Source organism: Temnothorax longispinosus, chromosome 11 (assembly GCF_030848805.1).
Source record: "Temnothorax longispinosus isolate EJ_2023e chromosome 11, Tlon_JGU_v1, whole genome shotgun sequence".
Taxonomy (NCBI): Eukaryota; Metazoa; Arthropoda; class Insecta; order Hymenoptera; family Formicidae; genus Temnothorax; species Temnothorax longispinosus.
Window position 1 is genome coordinate 7,346,211 of NC_092368.1, and position 24,314 is coordinate 7,370,524.

At 37.9% G+C, this 24,314-nt stretch overlaps 2 protein-coding genes across 11 annotated transcripts in view; both read left to right on the forward strand.

Moving 5' to 3' along the window:
* The first annotated feature begins 105 nt into the window (after positions 1-105).
* Positions 106-7,651, forward strand: LOC139822470 (RING-type E3 ubiquitin-protein ligase PPIL2). Its single transcript, XM_071794210.1, has 9 exons — positions 106-421; positions 526-895; positions 1,021-1,186; positions 1,268-1,419; positions 1,499-1,622; positions 1,708-1,856; positions 5,645-5,796; positions 5,881-6,213; positions 6,292-7,651. The coding sequence occupies exons 1-9, from the start codon at positions 390-392 to the stop codon at positions 6,380-6,382; spliced, it is 1,569 nt and encodes a 522-aa protein (XP_071650311.1). The 5' UTR covers positions 106-389; the 3' UTR covers positions 6,383-7,651.
* Positions 7,652-7,897: 246 nt separating this feature from the next.
* Pax (paxillin) overlaps positions 7,898-24,314 on the forward strand; it is a 32,791-nt gene continuing 16,374 nt past the window's right edge. For 2 of the 10 annotated variants that reach the window (XM_071794198.1, XM_071794207.1), the window contains exons 1-2: positions 9,954-10,087; positions 12,390-12,697. In XM_071794198.1, the coding sequence (XP_071650299.1) occupies positions 12,604-12,697 (94 nt within the window). In that variant the 5' untranslated portion in view covers positions 9,954-10,087; positions 12,390-12,603. Of the gene's footprint in view, positions 8,062-9,937; positions 10,088-12,389; positions 12,698-15,736; positions 15,848-16,619; positions 16,776-20,879; positions 21,018-21,553; positions 21,874-24,314 lie in introns of those variants that run through there. The other 8 variants (XM_071794204.1, XM_071794199.1, XM_071794205.1 and 5 more) reach the window with 8 other exon arrangements.

Consider the following 24,314-nt stretch of genomic DNA (forward strand, 5'->3'; position numbering starts at 1 on the left):
GGATTCGTAAAGTTGTCTCTGTTAGAAGTATAACGTTATAAATATTTGAATGATTTAGAATAGTAATCTTTTTAGAATATAAGCTGTTTTTTTACATTTTTTTTTTTTTTTTTTTTTAATTAAAAAAGTGTTATTGTGTTATTGAACGTCGCGGTCAATTCCGCCATGTTTGTTCCAATTCAAAGTGGACCAATAGAATCGGAAGTCTCGACAAGACTTCCATCTCTATATATGGTTAACTATTCGATGGACAAACCATAAGCAAAGCAAGGAGTATCCGAAAAATTCGGAGTTTTGTCATTTGTGCTATGTTTGGTTAGCTCTTCGATTATTATTTGTTTGACATTGCTGCGATATTTTCTTGTGTAAGACAGTAGAGCTACTTCAAAATGGGGAAACGCCAGCATCAGAAGGATAAGATGTGAGTTGCTTTATTGTCCACATAACCACTTTATCATATACTTCTGACTATAAAGGTATTTGGCTCTTATTTTCCAATCGTCTAACAAGCTTTTGATTTCTCAGGTACTTAACGTACACGGAGTGGTCGACGTTGTATGGCGGGAGGAAATCTGGAACAAATCTGGAAACGAGTGAGGAGAAGACGTTCAGGCGATTGCCGTACGATCATTGCTGCTTGTCTCTGCAGCCCTTCGAGCATCCCTACTGTGACCCGCATGGCAATGTGTATGAACTAGAAGCTATTTTGCAGTATATAAAGCAATACAGGCACAATCCGATAACAGGGAAACCACTGGACGCTAAAAGTCTAATCAAATTGAATTTTTACAAGAATCCGCAGGGTGAATACCAATGCCCTGTACTTTTTAAATTGTTCACGAAACATTCGCACATTGTCGCCATTAAAACCACGGGAAATGTATTCTCTCACGAGGCAAGTGTATAAAGTATAAATATTTATATTTTTTTAAATTAATTTATCTCATTTTAGAGGCTATTTTATTTATAACTCTTTGTACAAAACATAACAAGAGAATTATTCTTTAATTATTCTTTCAGGCTGTTGAACAGTTGAATATAAAAACTGGGAATTGGAAAGATTTGATAAACGATCAACCATTCACACGCAAGGATATTATTACGATTCAGGACCCGAATAATGCAATGAAATTTAATCTGTCCACATTCCATCACATTAAAAATAACATAAGAGTGGAAGATGAAGGTAGGCTTTGTAATTCAAAAGGAATTAGTTCTACAGTTCTCTATTTTTGTAAGCTATATGTATATGAACGATATTTTTCAGAGACTGTGAGAGAAAGGAACAATCCAAATGCAAAATTAAAAACCGTATCGGCAGAGACTAAAGAGATCCTGGCGGAATTGGAGAGAGACTACAAACCGTCGAAAAACGAAAAAGATGAGGCATCTATACAGAAGGCTGACAAATTTAACGCTGTTCGTATATTGTTTGCAAGAATTTTCCTCCGAATGTCAGAGAAGTACTTCCTTATTTAATTGTACTTGCATTATTTAGGCGCACTATTCCACCGGTGCGGTTGCTGCAGGATTTACTTCGACAATAATGCCGGCAGAGACTACCCATCAGGCGGCTGTAATCGCAGAAGATCTGGTACGTTACGAGAGGATCAAGAAGAAAGGTAATCGTGGTTGTGCCGATTGTCGCTCGAACTTGCGAAAGTAGAAATAATTCTAATTTATTCTTGTTTATCTTTTTTCACTTAGGATATGTGAGATTACTCACGAACTTCGGGGCTTTGAATCTTGAACTCCACTGTGACTTGGTTCCGAAAACTTGCGAGAACTTCACGAAGCACTGCCAGAACGGTTATTATGACGGCACGAAGTTCCACAGGTCGATACGGAATTTTATGGCAAGTACACTGAGCACGACGGCGAGCATTTAAAATACAAATGCATTTCGAGAATTAAAGAACCTCACCCACTTTATTAAGAGGTTTTGAGCTATAAACGCACACACTTGACTTGTATATGCATGCATTTGTAGAGGAGGTTGATAAAAATAATAATAACATAGTCTCAAAGTCTCAAAAACGTGGGGAAAGACTTTCTTGGGCGTGAATTTTGTATATTACCATATGTTAGATTAGCAATTGGCATTAAAAATTTTGCACTGTTTAACTTAAATATAATATTACTAATCTTATATAAAATATATTTTATAATATCGTTCAGACTTCCTTTGCGCCTAGGGCACTTTCCCGTGGTGATGGCGCTAACGAACAAACTTACTGATTTAAGACTCAGGCCTGCGGCTGGTTTGCACTTTTCGGTTAAAAAATAAAACTCAAACGCAAGAATTAAGCTGCCATTTGAGCATATTGAAGATATTTTTATATCATTTTCTGACAGTTCTAATACCCGTATCAGACTACGGATTGGGATTGAGATTGGATTGTTTGACCAATCAGAGCAAAGTTTACTAAACTTGAGATCAGTTTTCTCTGTTCTGATTGATTAAATTTCAATCCAATCTCAATCTCAATCCGTAGTCTGATACGGGCTTAACGATGAAGATAATAATAATGAATAGGTATTAGGCTCCTGGTACTCGCCGCTTCTATCCTTGTTTAAGGAGGTTCGCCTATTAGTCGAAAGTCAATTTACAATTAGTCTTAATTTTTTTATATGATTTACATAAACACTTTACGCAAATAATCCTAAAAGTTAAGCAATATTGACCGATAGTTTTTTTGTAATATTCAGAAGTTGACCACTTTGAGCCTATCGCCTCATGAGAAACGGTCGCTCTGAGGTAAATGATCACTGATTTAGCACACACTTAGCCAACTTAGGACTTTGAAAAACTAGCATTTGACAGATGAAACATCAAGGATTGCAAATATGTCATTAGACTCGTGAAAATGTCAACAAATTAATAAACAGCTATACGAGTCAAACGCGGTACGTAGTGCGCAAGTAAAGAAATTAATAGTTACAGAAGTAACGAATTACAATGTATATAATATACATATACATATATTCTAACTTAATAAACTGCGCGCCGATTATTTGTCGGACTTGAAACACAGCTATCGAATATTCTTTACAGTTTTTTAAAATAATTAAATCGCGTTGATTTAATTTCGGGGAGGGAAGGGTATTAATGTTCCAACGATAGCTGTATTTCAAGTCCGTGCAAATAATCGGCGCGCAGTTTATTAAGTTGGAATATATGTATATGTATATTATATACATTGTAATTCGTTACTTCTGTAACTATTAATTTCTTTACTTGCGCACCACGTACCGCGCTTGACTCGTATGGCTGTTTATTAATTTATCAAGGATTGCATAAAAACTTAAAAAATAGGATTTTACCGTGTGGATTTAAAGCTTTATTGTCACGAAGTTACTTTTATCTCGTGGATCGAATTAGTAATGACAGATGTTGCCATTGCTAACGCAATAGCTGATGCGAACCCAACCTCACGAACAGTGTTTAACCACTAATCATGAATCCACGACACGCAATTATCAATGTATTAATCATTTTAAGTCTTTAATATTCTCTGACAATTATTCATATAGGTTTTTATAAATTGTTTGTGATTTTTCTTTTACTTTATAATGTTGGATAATAAGTACCCGAGTCGTTGACGCTCTCATACTTCGGCATATATTTGTTAATATTCTATACACTAATAATTTACGAAGAATATAGCACATAACTAGCATCAACAATTCATTATACTAATATTGCATATGATTCGGGATCGTTGTAATGACATTATTATTCAATCGCATTTTTGACTCCAAAGTAATAGGCGAACCTCCTTAATGACATTAGAAGCGAGAAATACTAAGAATTGACATGTTGAGAATTATTGCGTGTTATTTCCAAATAAAAAGATATTTGCATAAAATAACACTTCAGATCATTTTAGTACACTTCGAAAATACTCCGAGGTTTATCTCTTTCCTTTGAGGCTTTATATTACATTCATTTTACAGCTGTTTATTAACTGTTAAGGGAAAGGGACCTCGGAGTATTTTCAAAGTGTGCTGAAGTGATCTGAAGTGTTATTTCATGCAAATATCTTTTTATTTGGAAATGGCACGCAAGAATTCTCAATATGTCAATTCTTAACGTTTCTCGCTTCTGACGTCATTAAACAAGAATAGAAGCGGCGAGTACCCTGACGAAAATTAAGAAGCTTTATAAAGCGTTGACAACCGTTCAATGAGGGTTTTTTGAGAGTTTATACGCTTTCAAACTTTATAAGAACGCTTACACAACGTCGTTGGATTTTGAACGCTTCCAGAACGCTTAAGAAACGCTATATATAACGTTTCATGAAAGTTCTGAAATGCTGAAGCAACGCTTTTCAGAGAACGCTCAGTATACGCTGCGTACAGTGAGTTTGCTGTCAGATTTTTCAAACGTTCAGCAAACGCTTTTCCCAACGTCGTAAGACAAGCGTTTTCAATCCGTTCAGCAAACGCTCTTCCGATGGCGAATTGTATAGGCGCAGTGAACGATTTGTAAGGCGTTAACGCAAACGGCTTGGAGACGCCCAAGAAACGCTTTTCCCGACTCCGTAACACGCGTTTTCCTTCCGTTCAGCAAACGTTCTTCTAACAATGCCGCTAGGCGGCGCATCTTTCTCGCATTTAAAATAGCCGCGTATATAAGCAGACCCCCTGTTTCTTCTAACGACAAGAGTAAAGCGGGGAGCACACACTTCTGCACAACGCATAATGCGTAAGCATAAGAAAATTGATTGGTCTATTTCCTTGCACATGTGTATGGACCAATCAATTTTCTTATGGTTACGCATTATGCGTTGTGCAGAAGTGTGTGTCCGGGCCCTAAAGGTCTATCCAGACAAACTTGCATAGGTGCATAACCATATGCATAAAGAAACGGATTGGTCTATTTCTTTATGCACATGCATATGGACCAATCAAATCTCTTATGCTTATGTTTATGCGCTATGCAAGTTTGTCTGGATTGACCTTAAACGCCCATTAAACGCTCAATAGAGGCTGCACGCAGTTTCCAATGATGAAAGCAAACGCTTTCAACTTATTATAAACGCTTAACAGAGGACCTCTAAACTCTCAGCAAACATCATACGTCATGTAAACGCTGTGCAAACTCTCAAAAACGTTATATACAAACGCCTTTCAAACGCTGCAGCGTTGCAATTTCCGCTCTACGAACTTTCTACTGACCGTTTCTAAACTCTTAACGAACTTCCGCAAACGCTCACGTAAACATCAAACAAACGTTTATGAAACTTCTCATTTTCGCCAGGGTACCAGGAGCCTTAAGACTGGTAAGTTCGGGTCTACAATAGGTGTTTTAAGCCTTAAGCCTTAAGAAATTGATCAATCATATTCGAATTCGAGGAAAATAATCGACTGTGATTGGTCAATTTCTTAAGGCTTAGGGCTTAAAACACCTATTGTAGACCTGGACTAACTAAAATGGTCATAACTTTTTTCGCCCATACTAGAACCTAAACTTATTTTTCTAGTGACGTACACAACAATACCACAACAAAATAGCATATGATTCAATGTTGTGCACCAATGGCCCATTTTGGGCGAGGTTCTTTCGCACGTTCCTTTTTTTACTTTCTTGTTTTGACTTTTTTATTTCACGAAATGATCGAAATATTCCGTTTTCCTGCAGATCCAGGGCGGTGATCTGACCAACACGGGCAACGGCGGCAAATCTATTTGGGGCAAACCATTTGAGGACGAGTTCAAGCCGAATCTGGTTCATCAAGGCAGAGGCATTTTGTCTATGGCAAACTCAGGTCCAAACACCAACGGATCCCAATTGTAAGATTAAAGAGAAAACGAAGAACTGGCATTTTGCATAATTACGCCGTAACTTTTCTTATGAATTTCGTATTGTCGTTTTAGTTTTATTACGTTCCGATCGTGCAGACATCTCGATCGTAAGCACGCAGTCTTCGGGAAGATCGTCGGAGGCTTAGACACGTTGAACGCGATGGAAAGAGTGGAGGTAGACAATAAAGATCGACCGATAGAAGACATAGTTATCCAGGCGGTCCAGGTCTTCGTGGATCCTTTTCAGGAAGCCGACGATCAGCTCGCCGCGGAACGAGTCGCCGAAGCCGAACGATTAGCCCAAGAAGCGAGTCAGAGTAAATCGGCGGACAAAACGGATAAAAACGACACCCAGAAGATCTATCGCTCGGGCATAGGAAAATATGTGAAATTGGAGCAGGAAAAGTAAGATCTCTATCGCGCTTTCGCGAATCGAGATTTGTCAGCTTCGTCCGTTTATGCAACCTTTAATTCGATTTCCAGATTGAACAAATGGGGCGGAAACGCGGAGCCTGCAAAAAAGAAGAAGGTCCCGTCGCAGTCGTACGGAGATTTCTCCTCTTTCACCTTCTAATGGATTATTAAAATACTTAGAATAACATTTACATAATCTAGTTTACTATATATATATATATATATATATATATATATATATATATATATATATATATATACCGGGTGTCTCAGACCACCCGTATCACCCGATTTATTCGTAAACGCAACATTTTAGAGAAAAATGTTCCAGACCAAAGTTGTATGGTTTCAAGGGGTACATAAGATGGTGTCATTAGTTTTACCTTAAATAGTTGCTTGAAGGTTACGTAAAGGTCACCTTCAATTTTTTAAATAGAACCACCTACTTTTTATTGCATATTCTTGTAGCTTATCTTGAGGGCTTTCCAAAACACTATAAGAAAGTATTTTTTTATTAAGAACTTTTGGAATTATAAGGCTTGAAAGTTCTAGTATTTTGACATAAAATACAAAATATCTTGTAAAACATCAAGTTTTCGGTAATGTTACCTTAATACTTTTATACACAGAATAATGAGACGAATCAATTGGTATAAAAAAAGCATAGTTCCTTTAAGAAAAAATATGTAATTTGCAACACGCATCTGCATACTTTTTCTTAAAAGCAACTATGTCTTTTTTTCATATCAATTGATTCGTCTCATTATTCTGTGCATAAAAGTATTAAGGTAACATTACCGAAAACTTGATGTTTTACAAGATATTTTGTATTTTATGTCAAAATACTAGAACTTTCAAGCTTTATAATTCTAAAAGTTCTTAATGAAAAAATACTTTCTTATAGTGTTTTGGAAAGCCCTCAAGATAAGCTACAAGAATATGCAATAAAAAGTAGGTGGTTCTATTTAAAAAATTGAAGGTGACCTTTACGTGACCTTTAAGCAACTTTTCAAGGTGAAACTAATGACACCATCTTACGTACCCCTTGAAACCATACAACTTTGGTCTGGAACATTTTTTTCTAAAATGTTGCGTTTACGAATAAATTGGGTGATACGGGTGGTCTGAGACACCCGGTATATATATATATATATATATATATATATATATATATATATGTATGTATGTATGTATGTATCATTTTTCTGACAGTTTGCTGTATATACGTAAAGCCTCTGGCATTCCAAAGTCCTTATTGAGGAGTTAAAAGACAAAAATCGAATAGTATATAACTCATACAAAATGAGGAACATTGATTATTACATATAATGTAAATATGTGATTCCCCGATTGTCGAAAATATAATCCTTAAAAAAGCTTAAGATATACCAACGAGAAATTAAATAAAGAATTTTTATTAAATTAATAATCATTTCTTGTCGCAAATTTTAATTTAAAGTTAAATTTAGATTTAATTTTGCACTAAATTTACAGCGCTTCATGAGATTACTCGATTTAGGGTAACTCGTGCTATTTTATATTTTCTGGATAAAAGATAAAAGTCTTTGCTCAGATACGCTCGGGGGCTCCGCGACGCCTAGGGCGGCTCCTGGTCCGGTCGAGGACCGGAGCCGGAGCCTCCATGTTTGACGTTCGCCGCGCGGGCGTGCGAGTACCGCGAGTCGGAGCGGACTGAGTTGTCCAGTGCGCGGTGACGTGAGGGCCGCGTTTTCTCGACAATCGACACGACCTTTTCAGGCGGGCGGAGGCGGCCGCAATACTCTGGAATTTTGTGGGACGGCAGTCCCGTCTTCCTGGCTCGCATCATGGATGACCTGGGTGAGTAAAGTTCCCGGAAAGATCCGGCCAGACGCCGAGTTAACCTCCCACTGGCGCGCCTAGCTCGCCTGTCACAAGGACGACGCAACGTGGGGATGCTGCGGCTCGTCGGTCCACGATCGCGTGGACACCCACGTCGCCGAGCGCTAGATAGGTACTCTTTCGTCGAGCGACGCTCGTTTCCATTCACACCTGTCAAAGACGTTTCTTGGAATCGAGGTTACGTTTTCTTCTGTTTGTTTTTTATCGAAGACCGTGATTGGCACTTTGAGACGTATATATTCGTTTGCGTCCGCAGTGTATGTATATAGGAACGTTGGTTCTTATTATTAGCATTTAGCAATCGGAAGCGCGCACAGCACCGTTACGCTATCATTAAGAACGTTGACAGTTCGAGATGCACTCCCGTTTCCATTCGCCAGGTAGGAGTGCTGGAATTTTGTTGGGGTATGAATATCGTCGTTCCCCTCTTCTCTGAGCGTTTATCGAAGATGTCATTGCTTTGAGACGCGTATCTTGACGCGAGATTGAAATACTATACTGTCGTTCAGCAACGAATACCGTTATATATATTTTACTGCATGATAATGCAGTAAATAAGCAGTAAATGCAGAATAATAAACGAGTTGCAAGGAATCGAATTTTATTGCCAACTACAAATTGGCGCCAGTTTTTGATATCAGATCTTTCCCAGACAACATGCATGCATGTCTCAAATCTGGCCATATGACATTTTAAAGATGTCATTAAAACGTCTTCAAGACATCTCATGATATGACATCTTTAAGATGGTTTAATAGCGTCTTTAAGACATGTTATGTTTCGATTTGAGACATTGTGTTCACACAGTTTATACGAAGCACGCGTATACTTAAAAAGCAAGAAATTATTTTAAATTATTATTTTATTAACAACAATTATCTTTCTCTACGTTTCTATTACTTCTTGTATATACTCTTCTTTTTCTCATTTATAATATATAACTAATACCAGCTTTTTTATTTTTATTCTCAATCTTTCTGTTCCTAACAAAAATCGATTCCTTTACAGTTCTACACTTATGCATCACTTTAACAATTACACCATGAGAGCCCAGACAATTTGGTATTCTACATACTTGTTTTGCGAATTTTATAATCTGACCATATTTTATCGATTTTAATTTGTAAGTGACGGTTATTGTTATATCACAATGAAGATGATCTTATTACAGGGCGAAACATTTGTTCGCATTATTTATTAATACATTATTAGTGCGTACACCTTGGTTCGTTAACCCCCTTTTGCACATCCTTCGTTTTTAATTTTTCGAACCTTGAACTATTATTATTTTTATTATTTTATCATCGGAAATAAGGTAAATGTTTGAAAGTACTACTCCACCAAGAACCACGGTTTTTTAAAATAATTAACAAAACAAGCTATAAAAACTTGTGTGTGTGTGTGTGTGTGTGTGTGTGTGTGTATTTTTATAGCTTGTTTTGTTGATTGCTATAAAAAACTGCGGGTCTTGGTGGAGTAGTACTTTCAAACATTTACTAGAAATAATTATGTTATTAGAAGTTATTTTAAATTATATCTATTATATAAATGTAATGGCGTGCATTGTGGGGGAGATTAATCCTATCCGTGTGACGACCGAAAGGCTCTCTCGTTTAGCCGACTTCCGACTCGTTTCCAAGTTGCTAACATCATCGCGAATCCGCGTAGAGATTCGCGGATAAAGCGTGCTAAATGTCCGCGACGAGAATGGGGAGGAAAGTCACGAGAAGCTGGAGGGGCATGGTCGCGATCGCGACTATTATCTCGTACTCCTATATGGCGAGGAGGCCTCGTTGCATCAGTGTTATACCAGCTGCACATTAGTTTGTCACGCACTCGTTATGGTGTCGCAACTCGGTACATTCGTGACGTGAGAAAAGACGTTACATTTTATCCGCGGATCGCAAATACAAGACGTCAGGTGCTTGAAAGATAATCCCGGACAATCGGAGAGAAAACCCTTGTGCACGATACAGAATTTATGGTAGATTTATATATATGAAAAAATGTATAATCTTCATAGGCTGTCAAGGATCATTTTGGACCCATCATAAAATTTACTAACTTCTAATTAAAATCTAAATTATTTTTTATTCTCAATATTTATTGACTTTATTTTACAATACGTGATTTTGTTTATTTTCCAAAATTTGGATTTTTTAAATGTCCTTTGCGATAAATTGTATAATAGAGAGGTAAGGGTCACAGTTTGGATTCTAGTGGAAAGTCAATTCCAACAGCTTATGAAGATTAAATTAGAGAGGGAAGGGTATTAGTAATGTGTATTTCGAGTAAATACGAAAGAGCCACATATGCGCATTCCGATGAGAATAGCTGAATGTGAACGATATTTTTGCATAGTTTTGAATTTCTGTTCGACGTCTATTCGCGGTTGTTAACGTTACTTGGCGACATGGGGCGACACGACCGAAAGAAAAAACTCTGATCCACACCGCACCTTCTTTGCCGTTTAAACATCGTAATCTTAAACATTGTCGATATGTCGAGAATCTAATCACTATTTCACGTGGATATAATCGAGTCGTACTTATTACAATGTTACCCGTTCCTATGTTACCCAATGTTGAACCGTTCACCGTAAATGAGAGATTCCTTTAATTAAATGATGACGTACGTGACGTAACGAGTCTTCCTCGCGAGAGATCAATGTCGCGTACTTAATTCGCGGAGCGCGCTAATCTTTAGGGGTCGACGGGATATTCAGGCTGATAACACGGTAACCCTGATAACGATAGCAATGTTTGCATACGGCGACTCGATACGCCGTATCTGATCGATATATATATTCTTATTGCTCCGGGAATAAATCGACGGATTTGGATTTCGTCATTATCAATCTAGAGTTTCCAGAAGCCACGGGATATTATGCACCAGGGTCTCTTCTCTCTTCTCTCTCTCTCTCTCTCTCTCTCTCTCTCTCTCTCTCTCTCTCTCTTTTTCTCCGTCCGTGTCTCTCGTGGCGTCGCGACGTCTCGTCTTTCTCTCTATATCCACATTTGTCTTTCCTTCGCTGTCCAATTTCCCTCTCTCTTTCTTCATCTATTTATTTACCTGCCCTTTCTTAGTCATCTCTCTCTCTTCTCTTTCTCTCTTGCTCTACTCATCTTTCTCGCAGCGATTTTCTGTATCCCTCTCCTCCCTCCGACGTTTCCTTTTCTATGAAAGCGGAGACAGCGGCCAGGACCAAAGAGACCGAAAGAGAGCTTTCTCTGTGACACTGGGCGCGGGTGAGCGCCGGAAATATACCCGCGCGTGGCATCTCGTCTTGCTTTTATTCGCCGGCGTTCACCAAGCCGGCGGCACCGTCACCAAAGAGTCGCGCGTCCGTGTTGCTCGTGCAGTCGCAACAAATTTCCCGTCGCGTTCTCCACCGCGCGTCCGCGTGTCTGCCTCGTTACTCTGAGATTCGCGTTCCGGAGGGAAATTACATCGAGTCGTCTGATTCCATTTCAACAAATAATCCGTCACGGAGATGCCTCGGTGCAAATTTCGTTCGCGTGGAATCGTATGATCACGATAGCGGACGCGCGTTACACAGTCAGGTGTTCCTCTTTGAAACTCCCCATCCGTGGAAACGATTCTCTTTCCGATCGACTTCTAGTCTCGAACGTCGTTCAATTGCATTGATTAATGGGAAAATACATTTCCTAAGTCTTGAAAGAAAAGCCATAGTTATTGCTCAACCTGATGGTGAAGTGTGAGAGACTTTAAAGTCACCTTCTATCTTACTGAAATCTGCATATAGCAACAGTTATCGAATAAATCGAGGGTTGCTGACGTGCTTTATCACAATCTATTGATTTCCCCGAAGAGAACTCCATGAGGTGGCCCGAGTGAAATTTACGCGGTGTTAAAATTAGCCTTGTGGTCCACTTGAACCTTACTAATACAGTTAAGGACCAAGCTCTTCCGCTGAACCGTCGAGTAAATCATTTCGCTCAACACAGTGTTTCGGGACGCTTCATTTCTTCTTTATGCTCTTACTTCTAAATATTCTAGAGTTCGTTGCCCTCCTCGTAGTCGTAAAGAATGATAGGAAAACAAACGTTTATTCTTGCGAAATATCATCTCCGCGATTGATCACTGTAGGAGGAAGAAATACGACTTGAACCGTATTCATTGTTACCTATTACAGATTTTTTTTCATTTTTTTACATCTCTTTTTCTTACCATGTCGCAAGTTTTTTTATTTTATATGCGAGTAAGAATCTCAGTAAAAGATAAAGTGCCTCGTTGTTAACTTGTAACTTGTATGTTTGGGAAAGCTAGTCTTCCTATCGCGCTAACCCGTTAAATTAGCGTCAATTCGCCGTCACGCAACAACGAGTACCGTAATTATCTCCCCGGGGTGACGGGAGGGAGGCTTATGTCACCGTTTACTCGACGATCGCCACGTGAGTGAACACGTGCACGCGTACGCACGCGCATCCAATTCCTCCTACGCGAGTGTGTGCGTGCGCACGTAAGTATAGAGCGAAGATGGCGATGGATCGGACGATGTACGGCAAGGTGGAGCCGGGTGACACTTATCAGCCCTATAGGATCACCATGAAGAAGGGCTCGCCACCTGGATGTAAGTTTCTCAAACGGGACGTTCGCCCCGCAAGAATGACAACAACGCGAATGCTCGATCCTTCCCGAGAATGAATTGATGCTTTAATTGTACAATTCTTATTGTATTGACTCTCAATGCTCAATTAATTAGATATAAAAATTTCTATTATTAGTTATAACGTCAGCATTTATTGTTAGATTGGAAGATTTACAAAAGAAGGATTTTAGTCGCATCGATTTACATCTCAGATAACAGAATGTCTCAAATCGGGACATAACTGACATAAGTCGCCTTAATGACGTCTTTAAGATGGTATATGTCTCGATTTGAGACATGCGTGTTGTCTCTTGTCTGAGATCTTAGGCTTTACGTTTTATATTCGCTATTGTAAATATAATTCGAATTTGTTTCGGTCATTAGCGGTTTAATCAGCCGTTATAACGAGAGATTATTTCGATGAATGACACTCGTGTTTACAATAGAGCGATTATTGAAAGCGATTGATAGTTTTGGAGTCAGTCATCAAGGTTGCTCGTTGCTCCGTCGAAGGCAGACGGAGCTCTGTTATGTTCGGAATTGTTCAAGTTTCTAGCGCTATTTTATTAAAATGAATGAATTGTCCTACGTTATCGATCCTTAAAAGACTCCACGCTGCTTAAAAAGCGAACTCGGGATTAAAAAAAAATTACCGTCCTTGAAATACCGTGATTTAATCGACTTTGAGATGTTCTTCAGGGTAAATATTTACCCTTACGAACCCTCCCTCAATGACCTTCTCCTTCACATATATTGTAAAGCGCACTCTCCTGAATAACCTTCAGAAGATTTTAGCCGTCACTCGTTGTTTATTACAAAGTTATGAATAAAAAAGTTTAGTGACTGATTGTGAGACACGCAGATACGAATAACGACGTAAAGGAACAGAACTAATTTCTAAATGCCTTGCGAGAACATGTCCGAAGGTATTATTATCTACATTTACGGATAGATTACGTTTGCTGCTTATCTCAGACATGATGCAATTAGACATCCATCAGAATATCCGTCGGCGGTTCTCTCGATCGATCGGCGATCCGGTTACACCCGCGTACGATTAAATATGCGACGTTCTCGGGATTGCCGCACGACATGGTCGGCGTGTTCTTTGACGATCGATCGTACGATCGCCGTACGAATTCAAGGTGAACGCCGATGCGTAGGTATCTCTTCTTCCTCGATCGTTCCTTGGGGGGATCCGCACCTCCATATGAGGTCAGCTTCGCGTGGTTTCTACCTCCTACGCTCGCTCGCGACGCAAATATGTAGGAAGGCGCGATAAAGGAATCGCGCACACTCGGGCCGGTTTAGATACCAATCGATCGATTGACCGAGTAACCGGTGAAAAAAATATTCCGTCAGAGGGAAAAGGGGCCACGTCCGTGTTGTTCGCAATTATTTTGCAATTAATATCCTTTGCGAGAAACGCGGGTTATCGATAGTCACCAGAAGAAACGAAAGAAACTTTCGGATTTTTTTCGAGTTGAGGTATTACGCAGTTACCGCATTTTTTTGCGAGTATGAAATATTGTCAAACATAAAATAAACGCTTTAGTCAATTCCGATGTTAATCGCAGTGCTCGCATATGCGCCGGGTGTGTTGCAGTGGTTTAGGAGTTGCAGTGCTCAAAATATGATATTTCGTTATCGATCGCCACCCCAATATGTTTGTTCGATCGGAATTTTTCGATAATTTTTTGCTCCTGATTCGCCCATTCGATGCTCTATGTTAACCCTAGAATTCACAGTTTTCTGAGCATCCTGAAAACATACACCACGGATCTGGGGGACCTCTCTAACTTCTAACTCTGGTTCAGATTAATATTTTTTTTTTTTTTTTTTTTTTTTAAATTTATTCTGAGATTTAGGAATATGCCTGAATAAGTTTTAATATCGAAAAGTGTTATTTCATCATGATGTTATGAACTTAAAACGAAATATCGAAAATAAAAAATTCAGCGAGCAAGCGAAGTTTCGTTTGGGTCTGGCAGATTCATACTATGTGTGTTCTAGGGTTAAAATCGCATCGGCGGAAGAGTGGCGCGGAAGGGAGGGAGATCTCACGTAACAGAGGTTTCGTAAGCGCGGCAGTCGCAACAGCACGTGGTGCCAGTAGGTACTGGTCCTGCCAGACATCCGGACCCGATCGATCATCTTGCCGTCTCCGCGAATCATCCTTACGACGTATTTACGCACGTGCCCGTATCGCTCCACGTGTCCAGTTTTAGTAGTACGGATCGTCGACGTGATCGTCGTTGATAAACAGAGTTTAATAGAGCCGGACGTTCGTCGATTTTCGTCGATTCCGTTCGTCTCCGGCTGTGATCCTTTGACCTCGCAATCTCGTCCATTTAGGACACAAATTAAGGCCCCCGCACAATGAAAAATATAAGGAACAGATATTAGCGATTAGAAATAAGAAATTAGGAATAAAGCTGGTGGACCATTAATAAACGGCTTTCGACAGGTTAAAAATCTATTGCCTGTGTTATTCCATGTTTCTGTTGCCTGTATTTTTCATCGTGCATCCAACTTTATTCTTGATTCTTTAGTCCTAATCGCTAATATCTGCTCCTTGTTCCTTATATTTTTCATTGTGTGAAGGCCTTTATTCTATCAGCGTCGTTGTTCTATATTTCGTTCCGCGGCTGCGTTATTCGCAGCTGTAGTCGAAGTGTGCAAACGTACAGCCACGGTTCTTTTTACTTCTTCACGAATCCGATGGATCAATTCTGAAGTCGAAACAATTGAATCTAGACCAATTTTTTTCGAGTTAAGAAGGTCGTCGTTGTGTGTTCGTAGATGGTAATCTTTTAGATCGGATGTCCACACCTTTTTCGAGACGCGCAACATTTCCGATGTGCGTCATGATCGATCGAGAATGAATCCCGCGTCACGCGATCCGCGAAAATGAGATTCGCGACTGCGTTTCTGGAATAGGATTAAAGTATCCAGCTAGAGAACGAGTCTAGCTAGTTCTGCTCTAATTTGAGGTTTATTTTTACCCCGCAGCCAGTACAAGTTAGAGAGCACAACACAGACGCCGTGGTGGATTTAGTTCGCGCGTGTTTTACAGAAAATCCGGACGGGAACGGTTATCGTTGCCGATAACGAACAACGGATATTTTTAACGTAACAGTTTTTTCGTTTGTTTATATCCCCGAGCCGCCATCTGTCACTTCTGCTGCCCATTGCGTATTGCTCGTCGCTTCCCCCTCTCGTTGGCAAAATCATATTTTAAAGTCCAATTGGCATCGATAAGAATGCGGGATGACTTAGATATCACTACTGCGAGAAGCTATTCTTATAAGAAACTGTTTAATATCTGTGATATTACACTGTTAAATGTTAAAGGATGAAATTTAAATCAATAGGGAGTTTTTGCAATACTGTCTTTCAGATATGGTAACCGTATCTGAATTGTTCAGATACATTCACTATCTGAACAATTGAGATATGGTTACCGTATCTGAAAGACGATATTGCAAAAACTCCCTAAATAAGTTAAATAACATTTTGCTATTTTTGACAACCATGTGTGTCAAAATTTATTATTTTAACACAAAATAGTGTTTATTTTAACTCCATTGTTTTAGTTAAATTAACATTGTTTTAGTTAAATTAACGACATATTGAATAGGAGCAGTGGCGATTTATATAGGAATGTGATTAAAAATGACTCAATTTGAATATAATTTGACACTACGAATTTAACAGTGTATTACAGGAATTGATTCAAGAGTGAAAAAGATTTACATTTTGATTGCAATTTCTATATACATATATATTTTTTTTTATAAATTCGTTAACATGTCATATGTATAAGAGAAACAATGAGGCTTAAAAAATAACTTGACCTTCGCTTTTATATCTTCGCAGTAATGATCTCTCGGCCAACTTGTAACATCTTGCGTTTTACCGTTGTTCCTCGCGTAGAGAAAGTGCCGAGTGCGTTGTTGAAAACGTGTAAAAATGGCGGATGTGATGAGACCTGTCTCGCCGATTTCACCGATTCGCCTGGCGACGATTCGACGTCACGCGCGGTGGGAGCAATACGTTAGTAAGTACTGAGAAATCGCTTATAATTAAACCCTAATTCTGACAGCGCGTACGGCATACGTCTCTTTATCGGCTAAATGTGCCTTGTCTCACCAATTGTTCTCTTGATGTAAGACGCATCACCTTCTTCTGATTTATTTTCATTTTTAAATAACAGAAATTTTTTATGACTAATAAAAATTAGACTTATCTTTCACAATATCATAATTATTTTCTAATTACCTTATATTTTCCAAAAAATGACATTTCAGAAGCTAGCAACTTGTATGATCTTTTCTTTACGTTTACATACCTTAATGTATAATTTCAAGTTGGTCTCTTAAAATAAATAAATTTGCCTCTTCTTCGTTCGGTCAATTTAAGTTTCGCATTAATGCCACACATCTGGCCGCGATTAGGCTCGCGAGTAATTCAGATTGATGGGAATTCATGTTGTGGCAATAAGAGGGAAGATAACCGTTAATGATATAGTTAACGTCGCGAGTTCTCTGTCCTCGTCTTCATAGTTTACGCAAGATGCACGCGCGTGTTACGCACTCGCGGGACGCGCGATATTGATGTCCGGCTCGCAGTATGAATCCCAATCCGCTCTCGCGGACGTAAAAAAAGATCGCGTTAGCGTAGCGCAAAAACGCGTGCAACGCGCGCAGGGAAGTACGCGCGGATGCATCTGAACGGGCGAGCCGATCTTATCTAAATAAATCCGCAAGTATTTTTGAAAATTTTACGTATTTGAAATATGTTCGAGCATTATCGATCTTATCGAGATCTCGATAGACCCAATCTCTCGAGAATTTAGTGTCGCGACACTTGTGTAATACTCGTTCACCTGAATATTTACTCTGACCTGACGTTGTTTTTAATGATGATAAGATATTTAATACGTGCGTTTAAAACGCGAAACTACAAGTGTATTGTAATATTTTATATTGAAACGTGTTTAGTCTTCTTCTGCCATTTACGATATATTTACATCACAGAATACTGCAAGATTGTTCGCTATAGCACACCTATAATAGAGGCAAATTAGGTTTTTACCTCGGAACCGGTTAAAACTACTCGGATTTGAACGTTTTTTTTAAATGTAGGTAATTAAAAACACTACAATGTTTATGGGTTAAAAATTGACGCTAATTGTTTATTTAATAAATTTTTATTTAATAATTATTTAATAAATTAAAGAATTTTTTGCTCGGCTCTTTGGTCTTAAAATATTCTATGAACCGTGCCCTATTAGAATATGCAACTTACGATTTTGTTGCTCGCTCCTAACTGCAAATAAACAAATTAGTTATCTCCGCGTCGACCGTTATCTAATACGACTTCGATGGATAAAAACTAACTAAAAGAATTTGTTGCTCGGCTCTCTTTGGTCTTAAAATATTCTATGAACCGTGCCCTACCAGAATTTGCAACGTATGATTTTGTAGCTTGCCCCTAACTGCAAATAAACAAATTATTCTGTAAAATATTACATTTCGAATTTTATAAATTGTAATCAATAAAAACATAATTAACTATCTGAAAAACCTTTTTTTTATAATTATTTTAAGTTTATAAGCAAAAAATGCAAGCTAGTACGTTTAAAAAATGTTTTGTCTTAGAATTTCAATTTTTCGAAATTTTCTTGAATTTCCTATTTAAAGCGTCAATTTTTAACCCATAAACATTGTAGTGTTTTTAATTACCTACCTACCATTAAAAAAAAAACGTTTAAATCCGAGTAGTTTTAACCGGTTCCGAGATAACGCACTTTTTTGGTCTAATTTGTCTCTACTACAATGTGCTTTAAGTAACCAGTTCACCCAATAGCTACTCGGAAAGACCATTTGCCGCCATTCGCCTTCGAATTTTCTCTAATTCAAATTAATATTCTCACACTTGCAATATTCATTACTAATTATTTTAGTAAAAAAAAAATTTTTTTAATGGACAAAGAAAAGTCACTTTAAATTAATCTAAAAATAAAGAATTAGGCTTAACTTATGAATTAGAATGCGATACTAATGTAGATAGATTGCGTACCATGCGTTTCGTTACACTTTACGACTTAGAATTGCGACACAAACGTTAGAAAGATTGCGTGCCATGCGTTCGTTACACTTGTAATGTGTTAGTTTTCTGTATTGTTATTTTCTACACTGAGGATGGCCAGATATTGGCCGAAACGTATGTAAATTTTATTTATTAAATAACTTAACACAAACATCTTGTTACGGCTTTATGCCCCCTTTTTTATACGGTTGATTACTAAAAATAAAGGTTTATAAAAACTCGTCTACAGAGAAACAAGACTCGAAACAAGACGTACTGTACATCGACCCAAACTCGTTTTTAAATAATTGAACCTGGATCGTCGAAGTTTCCTCAACTTTCTTCACTCTAAAATTATAAATTTAGATATTTAAAAACTAGATTTCTGATTAAGATCCAAGTTGAAGAATTTCATCAAGAAGTAGAGATGGGATCAGATTCAATATGCACTTAAAAATCTAAGTCGAATCCAATAATCAAATTTTATTTTCTATGATTGGAATAATATTCATTAAAAAATAATATTTTCCTAACGCGTGCGTGAAATGGGCCGCTTTTCGCACTTGTTTTGAGTGAGCAAAACAATCCATTTCTCCACTAGTTGAAAAATGGAGCCATTTCTCAACTAGTTGAGAAATGAAATTGTAAAACAAGCGCGAAAAGCGGCCTGTTTCACGCTCTTGTTAGGAAAAATAGTATGAACAACTCGTGGGAAGAGTGATCGAGTCCAAATGAGTGTGATGGTCGCACTCGCTTCGCTCGTGCGACCAACTTCACACTCATTCAGAATCGACCACTTTTCCCACTAGTTGTACAATATACTATTTATACATTGTAGGAGAGACTGTTGTACCTTGGAACAATATTTTGTTTTTAATTTTTTTAGGAAGTAAAATTAATTTTTTACAAAAATATGAGAATAGGGTTTTATAGCCATATTTATAGCTTTTCCTTGAGTAAGGATTCCTTGTTCCTCATTCTACACTTCATAAATTTTAAGGTCGATCAAGGAATGATCGATCAAGGAAGGTTAATGAAATGTAGAATAACTAATAAGGAACAAGGAATCCTTATTCCTCAAGGAAGAACTATGAATACGGCTATAACAGTGTGTACAATGAAACAACAATATACATAATTTAAAAGCAATGGAAAAAATACCTTCGAGCAAGTATTTTTTTTATTCAAATTTTGTTCCAAGGTACAACATGTTTATGTACCTATATCTTGGAACACACCCTCTTGTACCTTAAAACATACCTTGAAACATCCCTTGAAATATTGATATTTTCAAGTCAATTTTCAAGAAACTTGAGGATTTGAAAGAAGGGGAGGCTAATTCAATTTAAACATGATAGTTAGTAAGAAAATGTTACATGTATTTAAAAAATAAGTGTACAGATTTCAAATTAATATCAACGTTTTTTAAAAAAATTATTTATAAAATTTTAACTGAGCCTCTACATGGGCTGAACCTTTCTTTATCTTTCTTTACCTGTCTTTCTTTACCTTTTTTACAGGAAGCACTTTCGTTCCATGGTACAAGAGGGTGTGTAATCAATAAAAAATTAATATAGCTTTTTGAGGTTAAGCTGAAATTACAATATAATGCGCATTATTACTCACCATTAATAGAAGTTATCCAATAAGATAATTTACTAGCTCAGATACACAAAAATAAAAATATTAATCCCATTGCTACCTAAAAGTACATTTAAAATAAGTATTTAAAATACAGAGAACTGAGAAGTTCTTAAATTCCTCTAAAAGAGCAAAGTAAGACACCTTATATTTTCTCCCCCCTAGGACCCCTTTTCTCCTAGAACAGCTGAACGTTTCCTCGAAGCTACGGCGTGTTTGTATGCGGTGTAATCGGTTTCCTCGTAAGCAGACGTCGCGGAACACCCAGCCGCATAAGCCGTCCGTTTCTTCTGAACACCGCAGCTTCCGTCCAACGTACGGGAATGCCCCACTACCGTCTTAATGCCTGTTTAATGTCCTTCCTCCTCTCCAGTCTCGTTCCTTCCTCCAGTTCGCGGTATCGCCTTCCTGCGCACTTCAATGACAATCAGTCCCGTCGACGTTCCCGTGCGCACTGCGTCACTCGCATGCGTGCACCCGCCTCGTTAAACACGTGTTGTTCCTCAGGAGTGCGTGGAAAAATTCGCCGCGAAATCGTCTGGAACTTCTCGCGAGTAAAGGCGAGAGTGTAAGTTACTGCAAGGTGAACGGGAAAAGAAGCAAACAACAATATAAAGCCGCACTTTGACTTTATCGTTCTCGAGAATTTTTTGTGCGATAATTACGATTCGATCTCGGCACTCGATCAACGTTTCTTGCATTTATCTCGTATTTCTGTAACTCTTTCCGTATTCCGAAGCGTAGACGACGACGCGCGACGAGATGGTGACAATAACAACAATAGTAATGTCCCAGAATGTACACAATTGTCTCGATAGGCGCTGCAATTCGCGATAAATTTGATTAAAGCTCGATAAACACTTTGCTTTTCTTATCAGCGTCAGTTTTTCACGCGATAGAGCATCACGGTATCTCGGCTCGCTTTATTTTTCTCATATTTCGCTTCGGTGAACTAATTCGCTGCTACATTTCTCGGTATAACCTCTCAGAGTTACACATACATTTTTTCTTAATTCCAATTTTTCGTTAGTTACTTTGTGAAATCTCCCACGAAAGTTTTTAATAATTATTTATTTCTTACATCTTTAACTTTTTTTTACATACTTATTTTACGCAATAGGCGAAGAACCGTGGAAGAATCGCCAACTGAGCCGTTTGTGAAAAAAGTCGCGCCGGAACCCGGAACCTTCAGTTTTGTGATTTTTTTTCACTCGCAGATTTGTCCCTCCGGTTTCGCGCTTTCTCCTACTCGCCGAGGTCGGCCCGAAACTCGCGCCCGCTCGCGGGGTTCAACGTTCCTGAAATAGTGGGTGTGTCGGACCTCTCTCGCGATCCCGCGATGGAGACGACGCGTGTACCCGAAGAAGAGAATCTGTACCAGGTGTACAATCGCGAGAGAGCTACCAGCAACCTCGTTACTCTCGGTAAACACATATTTCCCTGAATAGTTATTAAGTTTAGGCTTGAACGACGAGCTGATAACCTCGGCGGGGCAAACGAGTCGGTGGTTTCAGAAAGAAGTTTCCAAGTTTTTAGAGGCTTTTAAGGAATTCTCTCTCTTGTGAACGGAGAAAGTTTGGACGAGAAGCAAATCCTTTACCGTCGATACCGCGCACGAGAAATCCGCTATAAACGTAAATCGGAAAAGAACGTGAATTTGCAACAATGGGGATTTACGTGGCCTCCTTCGACTTGTGTCATAACGGATTTCTCACACGATGGTAAAATGTTTATACTTACCTCGTCCCTTTTCATGGCACCAAATCTTTCGTATTTTTCTCCGTGTATTCAACATCGAATACGTAATTAAACATAAATAAAATTTAATTTCATCATACATCTGCTAGGAATGCAATTTACGTTTAGCATTGTTCTCACCCGTATTTGTCGTTTACGTGAATCTCGCATTTGCGTGAAGTATATGATGTCATGTAGCATTTAGCACGTGCAGGCAAATTGACAGTGTTTTCTGAGATTTTAAGTTAAATAAATTAAGCGCGCCATATAGCAATCACGCGCCTGCCAAGGACGACGATGAAGTAGGCATGGCGTCATCGTGAAACAATGTCGTGACATTTCTTTTTTTACATACCTACCTACAGCAGCTCGAAATTAAATAAGTGAGCCCGATTGATCCAATAACGCGATATCAATTCGTATAGAATATAATTTTGTGTCTTGCAACAATAATTATAATTACAATAATAATAATAGAATAATTATTATTATGTTTATTATTCTGCTTAACAAAATTATATTATAAATATATTATATCAAATTGAGAAATACAATCTGTCGACTATCAAAAGCTAAGTATTTATAATCGAAATAAAAGAACGATTATATTGGATGAACTTCCGAAAACCTCCTACGTTTAATTTACGTATTATTTGATGGAAATGTTTCAAATGGCCTCCAAATGAATGCCCTTAAATGGATTTTTACTGATGAGAAAGATAAAGGCATAAAATGTTGAAATAAAGTTGTATATAGTCAAACACAATTTAGATCCTTTTCAAAATTAATTTCAGAGAATTAAAGAAGTATATTCTGGTTGAAGACATAATAAATCTATTAAAAATTAAAACTTTAAGCATTTTTTAAATTTTTATTTAATTATTTTCTAATTTTTATAAAATTATGATTTAGTATGTGATAGACTCATTACAACTTTCCACGCGAAACGAGGTTCACTCCATATCGCCCACTGCAGGGGTGCCACATGGGTTTACAACTTTCCACGCGTGGAAAGTTCACCCATGTACTTTGCAAGGCACACTTATGTGTCTAGCTTAATGGTAGTCGAGCCCCCGCAGGGGGCGGAACCTACTTACTCCATCCACGCATGCACTTTTTCATATCCACACAACAATTGGTTATCTTTTTTCTAATGTTATTCTCAATTCATAGAGTGAGATATAATTTTTTCCCAACGCGAGCATGAAATGGGCCGCTTTTCGCGCTTGTTTTAAGTGAGCAAAACGATCCATTTTGCAATGATGACGTAAGCGTTGAAACATGGAGCCATTTCTCAACTAGTGGAGAAATGAAATTGTAAAACAAGCGCGAAAAGCGACCTGTTTCACGCTCTTGTTAAGAAAAATAGTATGAACAACTCGTGGGAAGAGTGGTCGAGCCAAAATGAGTGTGATGGTCGCACTCGCTTCGCTCGTGCAACCAACTTCACACTCATTCAGAATCAACCACTTTTTCCACTAGTTGTACAATATACTATTTTTTTATTACAAGAACATGAAAGACGTTAATTTGATCGAAAAATTAAATTTTTTCTCGGAAACTAAGCATTTGCGGAACTTAACACTATGGGTTTCGACTATGTTTAGTGGATACTACATGCCTGTAAAATTTTATCTTTGGGTGTGGGAGGTTTTTGGAAGTTTATCCATTATATTTAATTTCTTGTTTATTATTCTGTAGTCTGAATAAGAATATATTACTGCAATATAGTTAAGAAGTTGGTAGTATGTAATAATGAAATCTTCAACCGTTATTAATTTATGGAGTAATAAACAGGAAATAAAGATAAGAGCTCTTTAAATAATAAATCTAAACATTTTAATTTAGAAATATTTCCACTAAAAATTTTTACGATTCTAATTTAGATCTCATTTAGTCGTGAATGTCCGTCTTATATCCATTTCCATCTCAATGCAGATAAACTTTAATCTCGGTTTAACTTACTTTTTATCTTTTTCTAGTTGTTAGAACCAGAAAAAGACAAAAAGTAAGTTAAACCGAGATTAAAGTTAATCTGTATTTAATAGAAATGGACATTAATTAAACCATTTTCATTTATTTTTTATATATTGATCGCGACAAGTGAAGGAATTAATGTACGGCGGGA